Below are 21,562 nucleotides of genomic sequence, written 5' to 3' on the forward strand. Positions count from 1 at the left end.
TGAAGGGAGAAAAACAAGTGCCTATACCCAGGATATCGATAACGCTATAGCCGGCAAGGGAATCAAGATTATAGGTTGTCGGTGGCACGAGTCTGTGTTCTGGGATGGAGTAAGGTTTGGTTATGGCCGTGTTACACGTTCGAGGCCGCACCAGCCACGCCAGTCCATTTCTGTCTTAGTCAGGAACTGTCTGTCTCGGGCGATTCCGCAGACGTCATGAACGCTCAACAAAAACAAGGCTATTGAGTGACTCGCAGTGAACTGGTGGCGAGAGACTTCGAGTCAACTTGCTCTTCTTTCTAGCATGGAAGTTGATGTCTGTTAGAGCAAGATAACTCCAGCGCTCTGGTCGCTATGAGCGCTGCGAGGATCCTGAGTTCCCGCCATTTCCGCTACACTGCGCTTGCAGCTGCAACGTGTGCTGGATGTCACAGCGCAACTCGACGAACATGTGTCGCCAAACTCGACAGCCCCTCCCGACCAGTTCTCCCTCAAGATGCAAACCTAGTCGCATACGGACGGCGTATGCAAAGCCACTTTTCTCACGAAGACCATGAACACGAGCATGCCGCGAAACGAGGAGACGCCGATGCCATTGGGAAGGCTAATGACCCAGACCACTACACTCCAGGTTTTGAGGACGATGACCAGACTTCCTGGTCTGCCTTCTCGCGGAATTTCAACAGTATTCGAGAAGGAATCGCCAGGCTAGAATGGAGTGCTCTGGGTGATAAGATTACTGATTTTGTCATTCCGGCCTGGGCAAAAGGCCTCCCAGATGCTTTTCAGAAGTTACAAGCAGAACTGTCAATGCAGCCGGGATCATTGGCTGATGAGATATGGCAAGAGGCGCAAGATCCCTCGATCAATCCTGAGATACTGTGGAGTGCGACCGTACGCGTTGGCGATACTCTCGGCAAAGATGAGCTTGAGTTTCGTCGCAAAAGGAGGCAACACGTCGTTAAAGCATTGGCTAAATACCTGGATATAGATGAAAAAGACATACATCCTGATGATGTGCCTACTATTGCCATGTGTGGTAGTGGCGGTGGTTTGCGTGCGATGGTTGCGGGAACGAGCAGCTACCTGTCCGCCCAAGAGGCTGGCTTGTTTGACTGTGTGACATACACTGCTGGCGTCAGCGGGAGTTGCTGGCTACAGACACTTTTCTATTCGTCTCTTGGGAAGCAGGACCATCGGGCCATCTTAAAGCACTTGAAGTCCCGGCTAGGCACACATATCGCTTTTCCTCCGCCAGCTCTGAAGCTTGTCACGAGCGCACCAACAAACAAATTCATCCTCAGCGGCTTCGTTGAAAAGCTCAAGGGTGACCCCGGCGCATCCTTTGGCCTGGTCGATATTTACAGTTTGCTTCTTGCAGCTCGACTTATGATCCCTCGTGGTGACCTTGACGTGCACGACTACGACTTGAAACTATCCAACCAGCGTGCATATATTGAACATGGGCGATACCCAATGCCTATCTATACTGCAGTCAGACACGAAATACCGGTGGACGAGGAAGAAAGAGATCAGGCCAAAGACAACCTAGCTTTGAAACAGAAAATAAAAGAAAAGGCGCGAAAAGAAGCTTGGTTTCAATGGATAGAAATGCATCCCTGGGAAATCTGGTGCGAAGAGTTTGGAGCTGGTATTCCCACTTGGAGTTTGGGCCGACCTTTCAATGAAGGGAGAAACCTGGTCCTTGACACAGGCGTTGCGTTGCCTGAAATTCGACAAAGTCTTCTGCTCGGTATCTGGGGTTCCGCATTTTGTGCGACTCTTTCGCATTACTACAAAGAGGTCAAACCCGCTTTGGCAGGCATAGTCGGATTCGGAGGTCTAGACGGCCTGATAGAGGAAAAGAACGACGACTTGATCAAGATACACCCCATCGAACCAGCCACTGTGCCTAACTTCGTCTACGGCATGAAGGACAAATTACCATCCACTTGTCCCGAGTCCGTCTTCAAGAGTGACCATCTTCAACTCATGGATGCGGGAATGAGCAACAATCTTCCAATTTACCCTCTCCTGCGACCAGGACGAGACGTCGACATCCTCGTCGCCTTCGATGCTTCGGCTGACATTCAAAAAGAAAACTGGCTTTCTGTTGTCGATGGGTACGCCAAACAGCGAGGCATCAAAGGATGGCCGGTAGGCGCAGGCTGGCCAAAACCTTCCAGCAAACCTAAGGAGAATGCAGAAGCACTTGCTGAGGCGCAGGCGACATCGTCACAAGAGGCAGCCATCAAACTTGCAGCAGCCAGAGAAGAAGATCGCCAGGAGAAGGCTGAAATTCCAGAGAAACAAAAACAAGCCCCAAACAAGAAACAGAGCGGCGCCGACGTTCCTGAGAGCCCTACGACCGGTAGAGACGCTGATGCGACCGCCACCGAACTCGGCGCCTGTAATGTCTGGGTCGGGACCAAGTCAGAGCGGACCTCCGACGAGGAACCACCGCCGTCGAAGCGTCTGGCGTGGGACAGTCCGGATGACAGCACCTTCCACCTCGCGCATCCGGAAGCCGGCATTGCTGTTGTGTATTTTCCCTTGCTGCCAAACGACAAGGTGGAGGGCGTGAACCCGGACACGAGCGACTACATGAGTACATGGAACTTTATCTACACGCCAGAGCAAATTGACAATGTCGTGCGTCTGGCCAGGGCGAATTTCGAAGAAGGAAAGGACGTTACAAAGAGAACTGTTCGGGCCGTGTACGAACGTAAAAAGAAGCAGCGCTTGGAGAGGGAGGCTTTGGCGAAGAATAAACAGTGGAAGAGGCTCGTGCGGAAGGAGAATGATCATTTTGGTACGAGTTGAACCACGACAACCATGAAAGGACCAGGCACCATTGTGAAGATTTCGTTGGCTCTTCGTGAAATAGAGGATGCATGGATAGGGAGGGCTATTGATACCTTTTTCCTTCGCCGCCGTCTCCTTCAAAAGATATTGGTATTTTCTATATGGATATGTATAATCGTAAGAATAAGACATCCCTTATAATATCAATCATCCTCGAGACGACTCAAGTACTCGGGCTCGTCGTGCCATGGGTTTAAGGAGACCATCATTTCTTCCGCAAGCCTATGCCCACAACCCAGCAATCCATCGCGATCTCGTAGTAATCCAATGAACATCCATCAGGCACCTAGGTCTTTGGTCTCGTTCGTCGGACTCGACGGTGCTCTCCTCCACTCAGCGAATCCGACGGAACCGGGCAAATCTGCCGATGAACTAGACCAGCATCCTATTGTTCTCAACACCAACCCAGCCCTACATCGCTATTGCTCGCTCCCAATGTTCATACTCCGAATCCTTGAACCCTGATTCGATGACCTTGTCACATTGTCGGTCGTCCAAGAGACGCAAGTGGACTGTGAAAGGTGGAAACGCCGCTCACCAGCCTGAGCAGGAGCAGGCTGGGTAACGCATGTGCCTCGAGGCCGTAAGCATGATCTCCGCTGTTGTCCATCACTCGGTCCTCGTTGTCGAAGGGATCTAAGCAAGGACTCGGTGCGACCGGAAGCTCATCGAAGTCTCGTTATGTGGCTTGTTGCTCGTTCCAGTAATGACGAGGACATGCCTGAAACAGATAGCGTCGACATACGAAAAGATGGACTTTGTTAGATTTCGTTGTGGGGGGAAAAAGGGAATGGCTCGAGCGGCGATTGCCATTTTAGTCAAGGCGGACAGTGGAAATTCACACAGGAGGATCACCTTCGCCTTTCTTGTTGCCCCTGATTGACTCGACAAATTGCTTGGCCCAGTCTTTGGCTTTCTGAAGTCCTTCGTGGAGAAACTTCCACCATTTGCTCTTTGCATCGTCGGCGCCACCGCCATCATCGGAAGGATCATCAGATTGCTCGGGATCCGTTCCACCGACCGGATCTGTGGCATCGACCGGATCCTCTTCATGTTCTTGAGGAGGACTATCTTGAGGCTTTTCGGGTTCTGGATCAGCGACGTTCTCGCCTTGGTCGATTGGATCTGCGGGTATATCAACGACTGGGGCATCGGCATCGCTATGTAGGCCCTCCGGCTTTAACGGTAATCGTAAAGTTCCGTTGTTGGGATGAGGCTCAATGCCTAAAGAGTCGCACACGATGTTGTACACCTCGGTATTCTGGAACGGTGCCAGCCGACTGTTTGGCTTGTGCGGGAATGCGGGACCTCTGGCCACAAAAATAGCTCGCATGAGAGGATGCTCGTGATCATACCCATGCAGACCTTTCGGCTGATATTCTTGACCCGTCTTTTGTGCCTCGGCGACATCGAAACCGGACTTTTCCACGATGGCCCATCCTGTCTTCGGAACTATCCAGAGAGGTGCTATCCTGTCGTTGTTGGAAAAGTGGTAACGTTCAGGCATCGTCTCCAGGGTGTACACGTCGAACGACCCCGCCTTTGCGGCTTCCTTAGAGAGTTGCTCATACAAAATCGGAACATCGCGATCTGGGTTCTTCAGTCGCAGGCCACGTAGAGGCCATCCATCGATGTGATCCACCAAGGACATATCCATCAAATCGTCAAGCTGCACAAGACGATCATTCGAGGTCGTGGCCATGCCATGATCTGATACAACAACCAGGTTGACAATCTCAGACAGGTTTCGCGCATAGAGACCCTCCACAAGACTGACAAACATGCTGTCAACGTCGGCTATTGTTGCTCTGATCTCGGTGCTGTTGGGTCCGTACTTGTGCCCGTCTGCGTCGACGTTGGGTACGTACGCTGCGATCAATTGTGGTCGTTTCTCAGTTACGTCGTCGCCGCCATCATCGTCACCTGGCAAATCGAGCCAGTGTAGCATCCTGTCGACTTTACGAGTGAGATCCTCCGATCCATTGTACTTGTCAAGATAAGTAGGCTCGACATCCGGAATATGAGCCTCGGAGCCAGGCCACATGTGGATTGCTGATCGTACACCGTGGTGTTCTGCCGTCACCCATATTGGCTCCGCGGTCCACCACTTAGGCTGCATTGAAACACCGACATTTGTGTAGTAGAATTCTTCTTGAAAGTCAGGATCCCAGAACTGGTTGCTGACAATGCCATGACTCTCGGGATACAGCCCTGTCACAAGCGTAAAGTGGTTGGGGAAGGTGACTGAGGGAAAGGATGGAAGCATGTACTTTGGCGATACACCGCTTGCGACGAAGGCATTGAGAGCAGGGGTGAGGCCACGATTGAGGAAGTCGGCTCGGAAGCCATCCAGTGATATGAGTATTGTCGTTGGGCGAAAAGTGTGCGTTCCATTGGACAATCGGGTCAGCCGATGGACTGTTGGAGCAAGAGTATGTTTGTGTGAAGCCTTGTACGCCCCGAAGACGAGAGAAACGAACAGGGCGATGATGGCGAGCAACAACAGTGTAAGGCGTCCCCGATGCGACTTCGCAGGCGCTCGTCTATCCCATTTGGTCCCCTCGATCTCGGAATCTGTGGATGATTGCGAACTTGTGTCTTTGAAACCACCTTCCATCTCGAACATTGTATCCGACTCCCCTTTGGCGCGTCTCCCATATGATTTCAGTCTATCTTTGCGACGCCCAGTCTTTCTGGCCCCGTTTTGTTTACTGCCACGTATGCCAGCGAGTTCCCGAACAGCGTCGAGTTTACCTGGCTTGCGCAGGAGATTCTCATGCTCTTCTGTCTCGTCTAGGATATCTCGATCGCCATCTTGGACAGTGTCGGCACCCCCTGCACTTCCATCGCTCTCATCTTCGGAGCCCTCATCTGAAGGGACCAGGGTCGCGGCGTCGTCGTCGTAGCGCTTCTCTGACAGGAGACCATCACGGGTTCGCGCCATGGCGGGCGAGGTTTGAGTGCTCGGTGCTATCTCAGCAGGCAGTGTGTACAGACCTACCGAAGCATTGCCACGAGGGAATGGGACAGATGGACCAGATACAATTCTCACTAACAATGAGGGATTGGTCTTTTTGGAGGGAGTCTAGAAAGTGATAAGAGACTCGTACTCCTTGCAAGTGTTGGGCTAAGGGTGTCTTACAAGTTGCCCACCAATCAGTACGATACTTACCAATGTAGAGCTAGGCTGTTTCCTGCGGTAGTCGGCTCCCTGGGCTCCCTGGGCTAGCTTGTTCGGACATGACGGGGCGTCCCCGCGGCGCAGTCAAAAGATCTTCAGCGCCGGGCTAATTAGTGAGGCTCACCAATAATCCTGGTCTCCTGGCGATCTCGTCTTTTGTCTCGGTGACTTTGGACTACCAGCTTGAGCTCAAGTGTCACTGTTCACTAGCGTTTCCTATGGTCTTTCGGTTTGGAGGGATGCACTACCCGCTTTCATGCTTCGCGACTTTTGGGATATGGGCTTATCCCGTCGCACTTTTCCAGCATTCACCTGGTCACTTGCCTCCAGAGGCCGATGCTATCTCGCCAACCTGATTAGTGGAACGCTGATATGGCACGATGTCACTGACAACACCCTCACAGGATCTCTAGGCTTGCTTGTTGATGGGTTTTCGGCGGTGACAGCTGTTGCCTTCGTCCTCTTCCTATTCTTCCCCTCCCTTGGAGTCGTGTCTTCCCCTTAAAGGGAGGGACGGACGAAGCAGACGATGGCGAATTTGGTCCTGTGCTAGTACATGCTATGTGTGAACTACGATCACCAGCGCCGCGACTACTGCAAACCTCCTTGCACATTCTACGTGACGGCAAGATTGACTATAGACACGGATGTACGGTGACCATCTTTTTGTACGAAGGCGGTAAAGCGAGAGTATCGTATGACGATGCTGGCGGTGGAAAGGAGAGCGTGCTCGGTGAAATGCTTGTAGGTGCTGATGGACCGAGTTTAACGATCTGAAAGGTATCGTACCCAAATACTGAACGGAAATATGTTGGGTATTGTGTCATTCGTGCCACGGTCCAAGAAGAAGGCGCATCTGAAGAAGCCAACGCAGTATTTGAGAAAAGATTTTACCTTGTTTCATGCCCCAGGTATCCAACATCTGACCTCTACCATACCAGGGACAAACAATGCCATAGAGGAGGGCAACCGGCTTCTCAACTTTGTATGGCGTCCAAAATTTCCCGAACCGGTTAACCACCTCAATTGTCCGAGTTGTAATATGAAGTCAAAAGGGGGGGGTCTGGAGTTTCCGGAATGGACAGTGGTTCGAGTTTGACGGGCAAATACAAGACTTTATTTTGATATCAGATTCTTCCAGATCTCGCAAATACTTAGACATAGGGGTATATTAAGTTGTTGAGGCATTCTCTCCCGCGTGTGAGCTCGAAATGATACGTTATGTCGGCGAGGCTACAAGGCTGAGGCAACGAGGCTTGTCTCTAGTCGCCAAGGCTTTGATCAACTCCACTGCGTAACAAAATAATTTTTCCAACTGCGGAGTGGACGACCCCTCCGACTGTGTTGTCCATGACATGTCTCTGCCCTTCAGGTTCAAAGCTGGAGGTTCTGGAAGCAAGTCCACAATGGCGCCGACTATGACTTCTGTGCACCATCATAGAAGTACCACGAAACAAGAGCACAAGCCGTACAAATCCCGCCACGCCTCAAAGAGTGCCTTGAAGGACGCGGCGAAAGGTAGGAGAGCCATTCACCAATATTGACCACCGACTGACCGATTCTCAGGCAAAGTGGAAAGTCATCGAGCCCACAAAGGCCAGAGAAAGACCCCTCATCAACAAGTTATGTCGAAACTCACCAGACGCAATCAAGCCAAACAAATGCGCATGAATCACAAGGAAAAGAGGGAGGGCGAAGAACATATTTTCCAGGGGACAGATGGCGCTGCCAAACATATTGCCATTGTACCTTTATCAAATACGATCAATTCCTATGCCGCCATCAAGGCCCTGAACGAAAGCGTCGACATTTCCGGCCCTGACGTTTCCAGTGGCACGGTTCCTGTTAAGGTTGACAGATTTCGTCGGAACCTACTCTACTTGCCCGCCACGTTCGACCTCCTCAACGCCCTCGATGTTTGTAAATTGGCAGATTGGGTCGTCTTCGTCCTGGATGCGGAACAAACCTTCGGCGAAGTGGAAGATTCGTTCCTCAGAGCGCTAGAGGGTCAGGGCATCACAAACGTCACTGCGGTAGTGAAGGATATTGAAGCCAAGGTTCCTGCAGCAAAGAGGTCTCGACATTTGACGGACCTGAAGATATCCATTGGACGGTATTTCCCTGCATCGGACAAGTTGTCAAGCCTCGACAGTAAGTCAGATTGTTCCAACTTGGTCAGAAGCATGTGCACTGCGTCTACGAGAGGCATCCGATGGAGAGACGATAGGAGTTGGATGTTGATCGAAAATGTGAATTGGGGCAATATTGACGACGGAGCCGATTCCGCCGCAGTCACTCTATGTGGCACAATTCGTGGCAAGGGTCTGAATCCGGACAGGCTGGTCCATGTTCCTGGTTGGGGAGATTTCCAGATCAACGTTATAAGAGAAGTACCCAGGCAAGGACAAAAGCGGAAAGCGAACGAAATGGATGCAGATGTGCCTGTTAACGAATGGAGACCAACTGCGGATCAAGACGAACTGGCGGAACTGGCACCGGAACAAGCAGAGATGCATGATGTTGCCAGCACTGCTGCTACAACAGAGCACAAGGGGGTTCTGCTTGATGACCACCACTACTTCTCGGACGATAACTCTCACATTCCCGCTCCACCGAAAAAACTTCCCAAAGGCACCTCAAGTTACCAGGCCGCGTGGTATCTAGACGATGTCTCCGACTCTGACTCTGATATGGCGGAGGATGACAACGACGGCGATGTCGCCATGGATGCCGCAGAATCATTAGGTCCTGAAGATGGCATAGCTATCACGAATGGCGATGCCATGACAGAAGGAGGACAGTCCGAGTACCCAGAGTCTGAAATGCATGTGGACGCAGATGAAGAGGAGGAAGCGCGTCAGCTGGAAGAGTTCAGAGCTAGCAGGAAGACAGAAGCGGAAGACGACCTTGAATTTCCTGATGAGATCGAACTGCACCCAGATGTGTTGGCTCGAGAACGGCTGGCGAAATATCGTGGTCTCAAGAGCTTGCGGACAAGTGAATGGAACCACGCTGAGGATGCGGCCTATGAACCATTCGAATACAAAAGACTCCTTCAAGTCCCCGACTACAAGAGGTCCTACAAATCGGCTCTCAATGAGTCGCTGGCTGGCGGGGTACTTGCGGGAACGAAAGTCGAGATTGAACTTCGCCATGTGCCTGTCTCACTAGCATCGGCACCTGCGCCGGCGTCAATGTTTGCTCTTCTCCGCCACGAACACAAACATGCGGTAGTCAACCTCAACTTTACCCTCAATTCCGACTTCGACGGCCCTCTGAAATCCAAGGACGAAGTTGTCGTCCAGATCGGCCACCGCAGGTTGATCATCAACCCTATCTTCTCGGCTGCGGGACAGACACCAAACGACGTGCACAAGTTTGACCGTTTCCTCCATCCGGGACGAACAGCGATCGCCACATTTACTGGGCCTCTGACATGGGGGTCTGTACCCGTCCTAGTGTTCCGTCGTGAAGCAGCAGCAGCAGCAGATGATGTGGCACCGGCCCTTGTGGATTCGAGTGCTCCAGGGGCACCTGGTGGTGTGTCTCGAGAACCTGGACAATTACGTCTGATCGGCTCGGCAACGACGCTCGCTCCTTCGTCTTCGCGCGTCGTGGCCAAGAGACTCATCCTGACAGGCCATCCGTTCAAGATTCACAAGAAACTCGTGACCGTGCGGTACATGTTCTTCAACCGCGAGGATGTCTTGTGGTTCGCCGCACTGCCGTTGTGGACAAAGCGTGGCCGACAGGGATTCATCAAGGAACCGCTCGGCACGCACGGATACTTCAAGGCGACGTTCGATGGCAAAATCAATCCTCTCGATGCAATTGGCGTGAGCTTGTATAAGCGTGTATGGCCTCGTGCTGCGCGACCACTCGAAGCGTGAAGTGTGTCTGACATGGATGCGTCATGAGAGCAAAGACAATTGGATTGGATTTAGATGGATGACCATGAGATGACGAAATGAAAATGATATGACAAAGAAGACTTGACACTACATAGAACGTACCAAGGATTTTTTTAAGACTTTCAAGGATACAAGAAATGAATGAAGAAAATAAGGTATCATTTACGAGCGAGCACCCCGTCATTAATGGTTGATGGAAATGTACGAACGTCCAGGCAGATACGTGACGGTTCACTGTATCAACCGTCTTATGTGTCCCTTTCCGGTTTTCTTCCGTTCCATCTCGTCTTCTGTCCCAGTTGTAATTTCTCGATGTCACTCCTGAGAATGTCCATCTCCTCTTCAATCTCTCCGTACCGTTTTCCAAGTCTCGTCATGACACCACCGCCGCCGCCTTTGCCTTCCACGCGATCGCCGGCGGCGGTTTGTTGGGAATCGACGGCATCATACTCGCTCACTATCCGCTTCAAGTCCTCAATTCGCGCCGTGACGTCGCGGTCCTCGCGGTCCAATTGACTCATCATCTCTCTCGCGTGCGCCCTCTTCGCCTTCACGGCGTCGCTGTTCTCCACCCTGCTTCGCTCTTCGAGGAGGACAAGGCGGGTCTTGAGGGCCATGGCGCGCGCGACCGTGGCGAAGAACGCAGTCCGGGCGTGCGCGTGGCGCGATACGGTTCCGTGCTTGGCCGCTTCGAGGGTGCGGATGGCGCCGGACAACTGCTCGCGCTGCAGCGACAGGAGACGGACGAGGGCCGTGGAGAGGTCCCCGAGGCGAGGAGAGAGCGAGGAGCGCAGAAGGTTCCGGTAGTGTTGACAGTGTCGTAGACTGTCGACGAGGGCGGTTGATGTCGGTGCTGGTGTTGTGTTCGTCGTGTTCGCCGTGTTCGTCGTGGCCGACAATAATCTGCTCATCTCCCCGAGCCCGCGCTCAACCTCGACCAGTCGTCTCCCGACCTGCTTCGCTATGGCGGGTATGTTTTCTCTAAAGACTGCCGTGTCTTCACTCAACAGCTCTCGCTCGGCTCGTGATAGCTGAGGTAGAGACGGGTCGTGATGTGCGTACCGTCCGTGTTGTGGCCTGCTGGGATGTCCCGATGACCCGCGCCGCTCCGTGTCCATGTAGGCTGTCATGACCAGTAAATTGTCCTTGACCGCCTTTGCGTTTGTATTTCCACTCGACGTTGCATTCGTGGTTCCCGTGTGTGGATGTGGATGTGGATGTGGTTGTGTCGTTCCGCAACTTCGCGTCGTGTTCTCTTCTTCCTCTGCAGAATCCCCAGGACCGAGAGGAGAAGCATCCGAATACGCCACGTCTCTCTACTCGATCCATCCAGTGTTAGAGATATGACTGCAGGTCGAAACCCAAGGTCCGTGTTCCGTAAAGGTAAAGGGAGTCAGTCCCCAAGGTGTTTGTGGTGACAGGCTCAATCACACAAAACGGTGGACAGACAAACGGACACACAGATTGACAAACGGTGAAGTAAACACTTACCAACACATCCATCAACACTTGCATCCTCATCTTCTCGACCCTCGTCTCATGCAGCATCTCTTCAAGGCTAAAGTCGTTCTTCTTCGTCTTCGTCTTCGTCTTCGTCTTCTTCTTCTCCTTCTCCTTGTTCTGCATCAAACTCCCGTCTCGCGATCCAGACAGCGCTTCATCTTCCTCATCCTCGTCGGTTCCGTCGACCTCGACATCAGTCTCAATTTCAACCTCCTGTCTGGAATCACTTTGTACCTCCTGATCATCATCCGTCACCCGCCGCACCGATCCTCCCCCTACCACCGCCACTACTCTTCTTCTCCGTGCCCGCCCCCGCGCAGCATCACGCTTTCCGCTCTTTTCAGCGAATGCTCGTCGCCATTCTTTCGTCCTCTCCTGGTTCACGATCCTTCTGGACCCATCGTCCTCGAGAATCTCCTCGGTCACGTAACTCCACAACCGCGCAAATGCAGGGTTCGCATCAAGCGCAGCCTCAGACAGTGGTGGGATCATCGTCGACCTAACTTCCCCATTCCCAGACTCGAATGACCTTTGATCAGGAAAAGTTGACAACACCAATCCGGCATTCTGATTCTCCCTAGGGACTCTCCTCTTATTTCATGTCCCTCCCGGAATTCGATACGCGTGCTTTGTACAAAATGGACAATAAGGATGGAGTTCAGGAACCAGGAGTACAAAACAAAAATGGGTCAAAGTGCCAAAGATACGGTCAAGCATTAATTCATCATTTACATTTACAAGACACATGGCAAAGGGAGCAATACTTCGTACTCCGCAGGGTATTTGGACTACAACCCATTCACACATATACACACTGTGATAATCATCCTGGAATCAAAGCCATCGACAACACTTCGTACGACAGCAAAATCGTGCACAATCACTTCTTTTCAACGTCATCCCGCATTGCCATTTTCATTGCATATTACATCTACACACTTTTGCAGCTCCAAAGGCTGATTGAGGAGGCTGCACTTTGAGTGCAATACCAGTCCATACGTATGGTAATCTCCACATCCCAAGGCACCATTGCTCAGATCTCAAGGATATCATTTTCTTCTTCCGAGTCTGTCATAGGCCGCGGTAGCACATCCAATCTTGGTAAACCACGCATCTCAACCTAATTCTCCCTGCCGTGGCAATCGGAAAACGCCAGTAACTGCGATCGTGCAAGAGCAAGCAGCATCGTGACCAGGAGTAGTAACTGTCGGAGTAGAGGCACAATGCGGTTTCAGCCCTTGCACAACACCGCAATTCTCCATAGTCCTCGTCTGCTCTCAAATCACTCCTCTTCGCTCTCTTCTGAATCACCATCATCGTCACTGCTGTCGCCTTCTATCGACGGCATGGCGTTTGGTGAGACTGGTCCAGCGTAAGCACCTAGCTTGCCCTTGAGTTCCTCGATCTGCGCTTCCTGCTCATGCTTATTCATAGGCTTGCTCCTCTTGCTCTTGGTCGCAGCAGGTGCGTAATTGTCGGTAGGCTCTGCCTTGGGCTCATCTGGAGGAGGTCCGGCATAGCGCTTGACGAAGTTGAGCAGCTTCAACAGGGCATGGTTCGGCACCTCCTCGATATCGAGCTCAATCTCGTTCTGATCCGTATTGGCAAGTGATGGAACGCTGTTCTGGATGATTTTCAGAGCCTCCGACATTTGCTTCTCCGGAAGCATACCAATTCCATTAGAAATGTACTGCTTCTCCGCAAAAGTCACATAACGATCCGCGTTGGCTTTAGCCTTGGGGCCAGACTTCTTCTTTTCTTTCTTGTCCTTGCTTTCTTTGTGAGCCGCTGGCTTCTCCTTCTTGCTGGCTTTGGACTTGCTCTTTTTGACTGGTGGAGATTTGGATTTTTTGACCTTCTTCTGCGTCAGTTCGCCCATCTGCTTTGACATTTCTTCGATTTGTTTCTGCAGCTGTTTGATCTTCTCCGCTCGATCGTCTTCGCTGTCGTCGTCGTCTTCGCTCTCCTCCACCTCCTCTTCCTCTTCGTCTGCCTCAGACTCCGGTGCAGAAGGAGGTTCGCGAGCGGCAATCCATTCGTCTTTGGTAGCCCATTTCTTGTTGAACAATTCTTCCAACTGATGACCAGCGGAATTGACCAAGTCCCCCTCGGGATTGAACTTGTAACAATTCTTGAAGATGAGGCGAACATCCTCTTCAAAGTCCTTAGCTCTTTCGTAGGCGTTGCCGGCCAGCTTAGACCTAACAAGACTGAGATCCATGGGTTTCTTGATGATTTGAAAGTAGGTCGGAATGTTTAACGCCACCGGATCAACTGGATGAGTGAAATACTGGTTCGCTGTCCAGTTCTTGGGGCTTGATAGTTCTTTCAAGACTTCGTCGCAGAACTTCAGTTGCAACTCATACTTCTTCTTCTTAGGCCTGCCTCCGAATTCCTGGTTGCGCTTTGTGGGTACAATGGCCCGCTTTGGTCTGCCATCGGCAAGGCTCGAATCACGTCGAATGAGTGGCATTCCATCTGGTCCTGGAGCAAATGCCGGCGTGGTTGCGGGAGCAGGCTTGGGGGACGCAGCTTTTGCGACAGGGGTGGTAGTTGTGCTGACTGACGGTCGTCGAGGTGCTTGTTGTCTGGTAGGTTCGTGCTTTTTGGCTGCTTTCTTTGCATCCTTCGACGGTTCTTCCAGGCTAGCGGAGGGAAGATTCTTCATCTGACTTTTGAAGGATGATTCCATCTTCCGCGCTTGCTGCGTGATTCCATGCTCAGTTCCATTGAAAGCTACGCAGTTGACGATGATCTGGTTGAAGTCATTCACCAGAGCAGAAACAGATGAATATTTGTTATTCTTCAGGCGTGAGTCGATTGTTCCCAGGTCCATAGGTTGTTTGACAATATCAAAGTATGTAGGGATGTTGAGCGCAACAGGGTCCACTGGTAAGCGAAAGGCGGCCGAGGAGTTGCTTTTCTTCAGGTTCGAGATGACCTTCTTCACATGCGCCAATCGTGCAGCGGTCATTGTATCATCTCCGTCGGTCGGACCAACTGTTGTGGTCGGCGCGCCATTTGGCACGGGGGACGATGTTACGGCAGGTACTTGAGGGACTTTGAATTGCGCTTCCTGAGACTGGGATCCTGATTCATCCGTTTTGACTCTCTTCGCCGAACGTTCTGAATCAGGACCATCATCTTCTCGTGCACGGGATTGTTTCGCAGGGAGTACATCAATCATGTCGTGATCTTCGTCAATCGTGGCTGGTGCTGGTGCAGCCTCCGGAACCGGCGGTACAGGTGCTGAAGATTCAAGCAGTTCCGTAGGCAGTGCAGGAGTCGGTGCGGGATCTCTTGGCTGTTCCGCCACAGGGACTAGTTGTATTTCTGCTTCTGTCGCGATGGGCTTTTCAGGTTCTGTCTGTGGTTCGAGCTTTGTTTCAGGTTCGGGTTGGGGTTCCAGAACAACGGGCGGTGCTGGGACAGGCTGCGCATCAGCGACAGGCTCGGAAGATTTTTCTACGGCCAAGGTAGCTGACACTGACTCTGGTGCATCGGGCGGTGACTGAGCCGGAGGTGAGGGCAAACCAATGTTGGTGACAGGCGGCTGTTGTGCAACAGTTTGCTGTTCGGCGATGGTCGCAGACTCAGGCACTGTGGTGGTATCCATCACGTCTTCTTTTGGCGGGGATGGCGCAGTGTCAGCGGAATTGTCCAACTGATGTTTCCGAGCCTCAATGACAGCAACAGCCTCTGGGCTCAAAGCGTCAGAGTGAGGTGCTGTGCGCAAATCTGATTCGGGAGGCTGGGTTGGAGCTGAGGCCGGCTCAGGAATCTCCGTGTCCATAGTTGATTGAATTTGTTCCGAGGACGCTGAGGACTGGATTTCAGTCGGTATGGAAGAAGGCACCACAGAGTCGGTCATGCTCTCTGATGCTGTTGGTTGAACGGACAGAATATTTTCAGGTGATGGTTGAGGTTGGGAATCAGGAATGGTCGAAATAGAGGTCTCTACCACTTCACCAGTACCATTTGTGGCAGGCGGTGGTTCTGCAACTGCCTGAGACACGACCTCTGACACTGCCTCTGGTGGTAGCGACTGCGGCACCGAATCCGCTATTGACTCTGACTGGGACGTGGATTCAATGACCACCGGTTTTGAAGGCAAACTGATTGGCGCGTCAGAGTTTGACATTGAGGCAGTCAAATTGCTGACTACGTGTTCTTGGGCGGTCTGTTCTGAGGTCGAACCAAATTGTGCAGGCAGACTGCTGAAAGTTAGTATGAGTGACCAGTGAAGCAGAAATGCAGGGCGGTGAGATGACTTACCCATTGGCCTCCATCTGCATTTCGACATCCATGATGCCAAGCGTGTTCTCTATGGCAAAAGATCGGACCAGCCGGAAGGAGTAACGAACAGGATGAAAGATTATAGATTAATGGTGAGGGTAATTTACAAGCCAGATGGTGGCAAAGGTGATGAAAGAAGCGGCGGCGACAAAGGGTGCTTGAGGTGTAGGTGAATGGTAAATAGAAGAAGGCGGAATTAATTTATAGTTGACGAGAGATCGAAACAATAGTTGCTGACACAATCAAGTGGCAACAACGAGGCTTCAATCTGAAGTCGTTGAATGCGACCAATATCCTCACTCCGTAGAGGAAGTGAATGGAATATGGCCGGCAGCGGCTGCTCGGAGATAACGATAATCTCTACCGGTCACGTGCACCAGAATAGTCACGTGACAGTCCGGCAGACACCAATTGGCACAACGAGCGCGCAATTGAGTGGACGCAGGCACCAGTGATATCTGGGGCACTGGGGACCTGAGGCGTGGTACGAAGCTGGCCGGAATAGCACAGCGACGGTGACGGCGAGGGGAACGCAGGGTGTGCGATGCCCGGGGCTCGTGCAATTGAGATAGTTGATGAAAAGGTACCACGAATGTTGCCGGATGTTGTTTATACCTTGATGCAATAATAAGGTGTTGAGTTGCCAATGGAAGTAGAGAAAGCGGCGACGACGCGTGTGTGTGGCAAAGCGAATCAGAGCGAGGCTTGGCGGGAAAACGCGTCGCTTCGTGTTGGCGGTTGTTTTGGGGAGAAAGGAGGTGAAGGGGTGCGGTGCATCACACTTTTAGGAGCAGCGAATTTATGGACGAGGGGCGCGAAATCCTTAAGTAGCCTCGGAACAAAGTCACTGATGTGGCTTCAGCACCGTGCAATCCCTGCAAGGGTTTAGTGAGAGTCGCTCGCCCGCCTTAGGTCCAATCAAACCAGCCTTCGACGGTGTCAGATGGATCTGGCTATCAGCACGCCACCAATGAAACACGGTGCCCTAGTCAATAAATGGTCTAGCGGGGCCAAGCGCCTCGATTTTTCAGTCGCTCCTGCCCGAGCTTGATTTTCTTTGTGCGCCCACCTAAGCACCTTCCTTCCCTCCCTCAAATGCCTGCTGAAGCTTCCGCCTCGATCGTTCTCCACTCCGACTCTCCTGTGCCTTCGCTTCTCTGCATCTCAACGGAGTCCAGCGTTGGTTCGCTGATCCCAAGTACTCCCTGTCCTCGTACCCTGTATACTCCTGAGGGTCACTTTGTTGAAGTGCCAACTGCGCATTGTTCGTTTTCCTTTCTTTTTCATGCCTTGCACTTACCTTGTCATCTGCCTGGCGCCGGACTCCCTGGCCCTGCAGCCTGCTCACCGCTTTGTGTCATACGGTTATCGCTGTCCAGTAGTTTGACGGAAGATGTTTGTTCCGTTCCATCACGGTGATTCAATGCAACGAGGGTCACGTGGTCGCTAGGCTGCCTCCACCAAATCTTGCGCCGGAAAAGCAGCGGGATGCGGTATAGAAGTCGGAGCCTGATTCCGTACCGAGTAATGTAGATTCAAGGTTCCGGAGGCATGCCATCAGACTCGGTCCTTTGACTGGGATTTTGGGTGCCTGTAATTGTCCCATTGTTCAACTGCTTTGCACCACTGAAATGGTCACACAGGGCGCAAGCAGCGCTAATCATGCCTGAAATCTTAGGCGTTTTCTGTTCCCGGTTGAGCAATCTCCGCAAGCTGCCGGCTTGACCGGTCGAGCCGTGGATCAGTGAGAGGCCGCAAATCTCCTTAAAATCCTGCATCGAAGCTGCGCCTTGTGTTCTCTCGAAGTGAGAACTAGAACTCCCTGTCGACGAGGCTTTCGATCATGCACATATCCAGCCATTTGTTAATGGAGCGAAGATTGTTCGAGAGCATGCCGGTTGACATTTCCGGCTGCCTGTGTCCAGAAATGTTAACAAACATAAATTGGTAGCAGCAGACCGCAGTCATTTTCTGGGTAGTCCATTTCGAAATAAATAAACATGCTTCGCAAAAGAACTCTGCAACCGATAATGGCGCAGTCGCACCGGCAGCTCACTTGTTGAAAGACGATTGGCACATCGGGAGTATGAACAATCATTCAACCTCGTCCAAGTTCCAGACTCAAAGGCTCGGTCATGCGTGACCTGTTGAAAGATGCTGCCAAACAGACAGTTCATCAAGAGCGAGATTTCTTAGTCCGTGTGGTGAAAGACGATGATGGACACGAGAAGAGTGAGCAGAAAGAGAAGAGAAACCTGCCTAGGTAATCTGAATTAGGCTGGTTAGTTATGTACTACTGCCGACCTGACTCTTTTTTGTAGGGAGGCGAAACAATTAGACGCTAGCACCATTATGGTTTAACGGCTAATGGCACTTTGTCATTTCATTTCATTCTCCAAACTCCGAACTTTTTTTTACAGAGGAAATTTATATGGACATCATCAAATCAGCGAGAGAGCACGCTACACCCACAATACTCGAGAAGGTAAAGGTCGAGTAGTGTACCGACAAGCAACGCTCCTTGCTCCCTCTTTCCACGCTCAAATTTACGAGCAAGCCCATCAAGATGAGTCGGAAATCCTCTTCCCGTACGGCAACCAAACCTTCCTCCGCAGGCACAGCGGTGTCGTCAGTATCTGCAACGTCGCAAAAGTCTTCGGTGTTGAAGTCTTCGTTTGCACCCTCGCAACTACAGTTGCGCCTGTTCGCATCTGTCATACAGAGCTTCGACTCTCAACAGCTGCGCATCCATGACACCACCACAGGTCGACTGCGTTGCCAGCACGAGACCAAGCCTGGTTCGAGGATCACCTGCCTCGAATGGGGTTACTATGGCCGGGATCAAAAGCAACAAAAGAAGCGCAAAAGGGGCCAAGAGAATGCTGAAGGTGCGGTCGTTGCTTATGGAACGAGCACCTCAGAGATATGTATGTTTTCGCCCGCAGAAGGCAAAGTCGTTGGCACGTTAAGCGGAGGACATGAAAGACCAATTGCAGCCTTTAAATTCTCTCCATCCACCTCCTACCAAGAAGCCTGGAGCGTAGGAGAAGATGCAAACCTGATACAGTGGGACTTGACGAAGGGTCGACCTCTGAGGTTAGTAAATGTCCATTTGCACCTCAAACACCGGACTAATTGAAGCAGAACTATTCATGTTCCAGAGCCCATAAATATCCTCGCAGCTCCTTCCGCCAACCCTTTTCAGATTATCTGTGCGTCGTCCACCCCTCTAGCGTACGATTTTGACACAAATGGACAAGCCACAGTGGCACGCTACGATTCCTTTAAGAACGCTGTCAATTCATTATTCCGATCAGGCATCAAGGGCACGGCAAAGGAAGAATTCTTTCTCGCTTCAGACTCCGACAGATACATCAATGTCTACAACATCCAAACCAAGAAACTAGTTCGGACACTGGTTGCTGGAAGTGGGGTCGTCTCCGCAGACTTGCACGAACCATCTGAGGACGTTGCGCCTATACAACGAGAACAACTGCTCGCCGTGCTAACGAAGGACGGTAGTATCGAGTTGTTCTGGCGTCCTTTTGCCGTGCCAGAACAAGCCAATGGTGACCTCAAGTCCAGCAGGAAGAATTTGACCAGAAAAGCCGGCGCTTCCATTCGCCTTGTAAGCCCGGACTCGAAGAGCAAGCACATCCCAATCTTCGCTACCTCTGTCCAAGGCCATGATATTGTGGTTGCATCCGCAGACAGCGGCGCCGACTTCTCGTTCCAAAAGGTTAGATGGCAGGATGAAGGGAATGGCAAACTTTTGTTCGATGGGCAGAGAGACATCGTCAAAGTTCGCTCAGCATCTACGCTGAACACTGCCACATTGAACGGTGTCAAAGACATGGGCAAATCTCATGTCGACGAGTCAAAGACGGTTGTCGTCAATGGCGGAACACAACCAGTCACCATTGACCTTGCAAGTGATGAAAGCGAGGCCTCCGCCCATAAGAGTGATGATGATGATGAGGAGGAGGAGGAGGAGGAGGAGGAAGACGACGGGGACGAGGAGGAAGCCAGACAACCAAACGCTGTTGCTGACGATGAAGACCCTGAAGTCCCCGACTCGGATGAAGAGATGGCCGGAGCGGACGCCACCGCGGTTGCTACACAGGCAGCTTCGGATGAAGACATGGCGGATGCAGAAGGCGATGCTGAACCAACATTTGGTGAACTTTTGGCATCTCGTCACCACTCTGAGATCGCCATCTCCTCTGCTCTGCCGCCCGACCAGGCGACGACGACACTCAAAAGCCGGCCCGGAGCCGCCTTGCCCAGCGGCATGTCGCTCGGCACTGTCCTCACGCAAGCACTACGCACAAACGATAACAACCTCCTCGAAGCGTGTCTGCATACCCGTGATATGACTATCGTCCGCAGCACCATTCAGCGTCTGGACTCGCAGCTAGCGGGGGCGCTACTCTCGAGACTCGCCGAACGCCTCGCAAGCCGACCAGGCCGCTACGGCAACCTAATTGCCTGGGTCCAGTGGGTGTGCATCACTCACGGAGGCGCGATCGCCGCCCAGCCCGACGCCACGGCCAAAGTGCGCACACTGTACCAGGTTCTCGGCCAGCGGACGCGCACACTGGACAGTCTACTGCTGCTCAAGGGGAAACTGGACATGCTTGATGCGCAGCTGCGGTATCGTAAGGAAGTCCTCGCCGCGCAGGGCGCGCGGAGGGAAGGCCACGACGAGCCTGGCATGATCTACATTGAAGGCGTGCAGGGTGATAACTGGGACAGTGACGACGAGGATGAGGACGACGACGACGACGATCTAGACGAAGACATTGGACGGCCAGCGAAGAGACCCAGAGGAAAAGGCAAAGGCAAAGGACGCAAAGCGCTTGAAGAGTTGATTGCCAGCGAAGCCGAGAGTGAAGATGAAGATGAGGACATGATGCGCCTCGAAAATGGCGTTGCCGAGGAAGATGAAGATGAAGATGAAGACGAAGATGACGACGAGGATGAAGACGAGGAACAGAATACCTTAACAAACGGCCATCGCACCGGTCTCGTTGACGCCGAGGCCGAAGAGTCCAGTGTGGCAGAATCAGATTCAGATCCGGACGACACTCGCGACAACCCCAATGTGGAAGGTGCCTCCGACTCTGACGTTTCTTCAGACTCGGACATTTCTTCGGGGCGAAGCGAGGACGACGACGAGGACGAAGAGGATTCCGACATGGACAGCTTCATCAACGACGGGTCCATCGACCTCGAAAGCGATGAGGACGACGTGCACGTCGAAGGGGACAGTGAACCTGAAGACGTCCCTGCCCCTACCCCTGCCGCAGCGTCCAGGTCTCAATCCCAGCCTCAGACTCAGTCCAAGTCAAGGGCAAAGGGAACAGGAACGGATAAGAAGATTGAGAAAAAGCAGAAGAAGAGTGGTAAACGGGCATGATGAAATGTCGACCGAGAGCCTTTGTCGTCGAGGACTGTTCACAATTGACCCGTGGACATTGTCACGGACGGCGAGCAGATGAGCAGATTGACCAAATTTCAATCTGCACGAGCTCACGGCCAGGATAGTTTCGAGCTAAGTAATGGATGTTGTGCATGCATAGCACTCGATCAGCTTTGTTCACGTCACCAACCGGCTTGGACATAGAAAAGCATGTGGCGTTGTTTTTGATTTCGGTTACAGACATGGGCAATGGTATTGGCATTGTCAAAAGGTTGTGAGCATTGGCATAGCAGATTTTCCAAATGATACTACGCCCACGGTAGTGCCACTATTGTCCATATGCAATATGTTATGAATACTTCAGCTAGTAATGGTGCGATATTT

The 21,562-nt window shown here is 52.1% G+C and overlaps 6 protein-coding genes across 6 annotated transcripts; 3 read left to right on the plus strand and 3 right to left on the minus strand.

Annotated features, from left to right (window-relative positions):
• Positions 1 to 354: 354 nt before the first annotated feature.
• On the plus strand, positions 355 to 2,823 carry PV08_06739 (uncharacterized protein; the record flags this gene model as incomplete). The annotated part of the gene is made up of 1 exon (XM_016381072.1): positions 355 to 2,823. One exon carries the CDS (start codon positions 355 to 357, stop codon positions 2,821 to 2,823), a length of 2,469 nt encoding a protein of 822 aa, XP_016234174.1.
• Positions 2,824 to 3,703: 880 nt separating this feature from the next.
• Positions 3,704 to 5,809, minus strand: PV08_06740 (uncharacterized protein; the record flags this gene model as incomplete). Its single annotated transcript, XM_016381073.1, has 1 exon — positions 3,704 to 5,809. The coding sequence occupies one exon, from the start codon at positions 5,807 to 5,809 to the stop codon at positions 3,704 to 3,706; it is 2,106 nt and encodes a 701-aa protein (XP_016234175.1).
• A 1,643-nt stretch (positions 5,810 to 7,452) lies between these two features.
• Positions 7,453 to 9,936, plus strand: PV08_06741 (uncharacterized protein; the record flags this gene model as incomplete). The annotated part of the gene is made up of 2 exons (XM_016381074.1): positions 7,453 to 7,564; positions 7,613 to 9,936. The coding sequence occupies 2 exons, from the start codon at positions 7,453 to 7,455 to the stop codon at positions 9,934 to 9,936; spliced, it is 2,436 nt and encodes an 811-aa protein (XP_016234176.1).
• Positions 9,937 to 10,205: 269 nt separating this feature from the next.
• Positions 10,206 to 11,952, minus strand: PV08_06742 (uncharacterized protein; the record flags this gene model as incomplete). The annotated part of the gene is made up of 2 exons (XM_016381075.1): positions 10,206 to 11,273; positions 11,449 to 11,952. The coding sequence occupies 2 exons, from the start codon at positions 11,950 to 11,952 to the stop codon at positions 10,206 to 10,208; spliced, it is 1,572 nt and encodes a 523-aa protein (XP_016234177.1).
• Positions 11,953 to 12,742: 790 nt separating this feature from the next.
• On the minus strand, positions 12,743 to 15,767 carry PV08_06743 (uncharacterized protein; the record flags this gene model as incomplete). Its single annotated transcript, XM_016381076.1, has 2 exons — positions 12,743 to 15,674; positions 15,736 to 15,767. The coding sequence occupies 2 exons, from the start codon at positions 15,765 to 15,767 to the stop codon at positions 12,743 to 12,745; spliced, it is 2,964 nt and encodes a 987-aa protein (XP_016234178.1).
• A 2,555-nt stretch (positions 15,768 to 18,322) lies between these two features.
• On the plus strand, positions 18,323 to 21,175 carry PV08_06744 (uncharacterized protein; the record flags this gene model as incomplete). Its single annotated transcript, XM_016381077.1, has 2 exons — positions 18,323 to 18,852; positions 18,901 to 21,175. 2 exons carry the CDS (start codon positions 18,323 to 18,325, stop codon positions 21,173 to 21,175), a joined length of 2,805 nt encoding a protein of 934 aa, XP_016234179.1.
• Positions 21,176 to 21,562: the final 387 nt, after the last annotated feature.

The sequence above is a fragment of the Exophiala spinifera genome (assembly GCF_000836115.1).
Source record: "Exophiala spinifera strain CBS 89968 unplaced genomic scaffold supercont1.5, whole genome shotgun sequence".
Taxonomy (NCBI): Eukaryota; Fungi; Ascomycota; class Eurotiomycetes; order Chaetothyriales; family Herpotrichiellaceae; genus Exophiala; species Exophiala spinifera.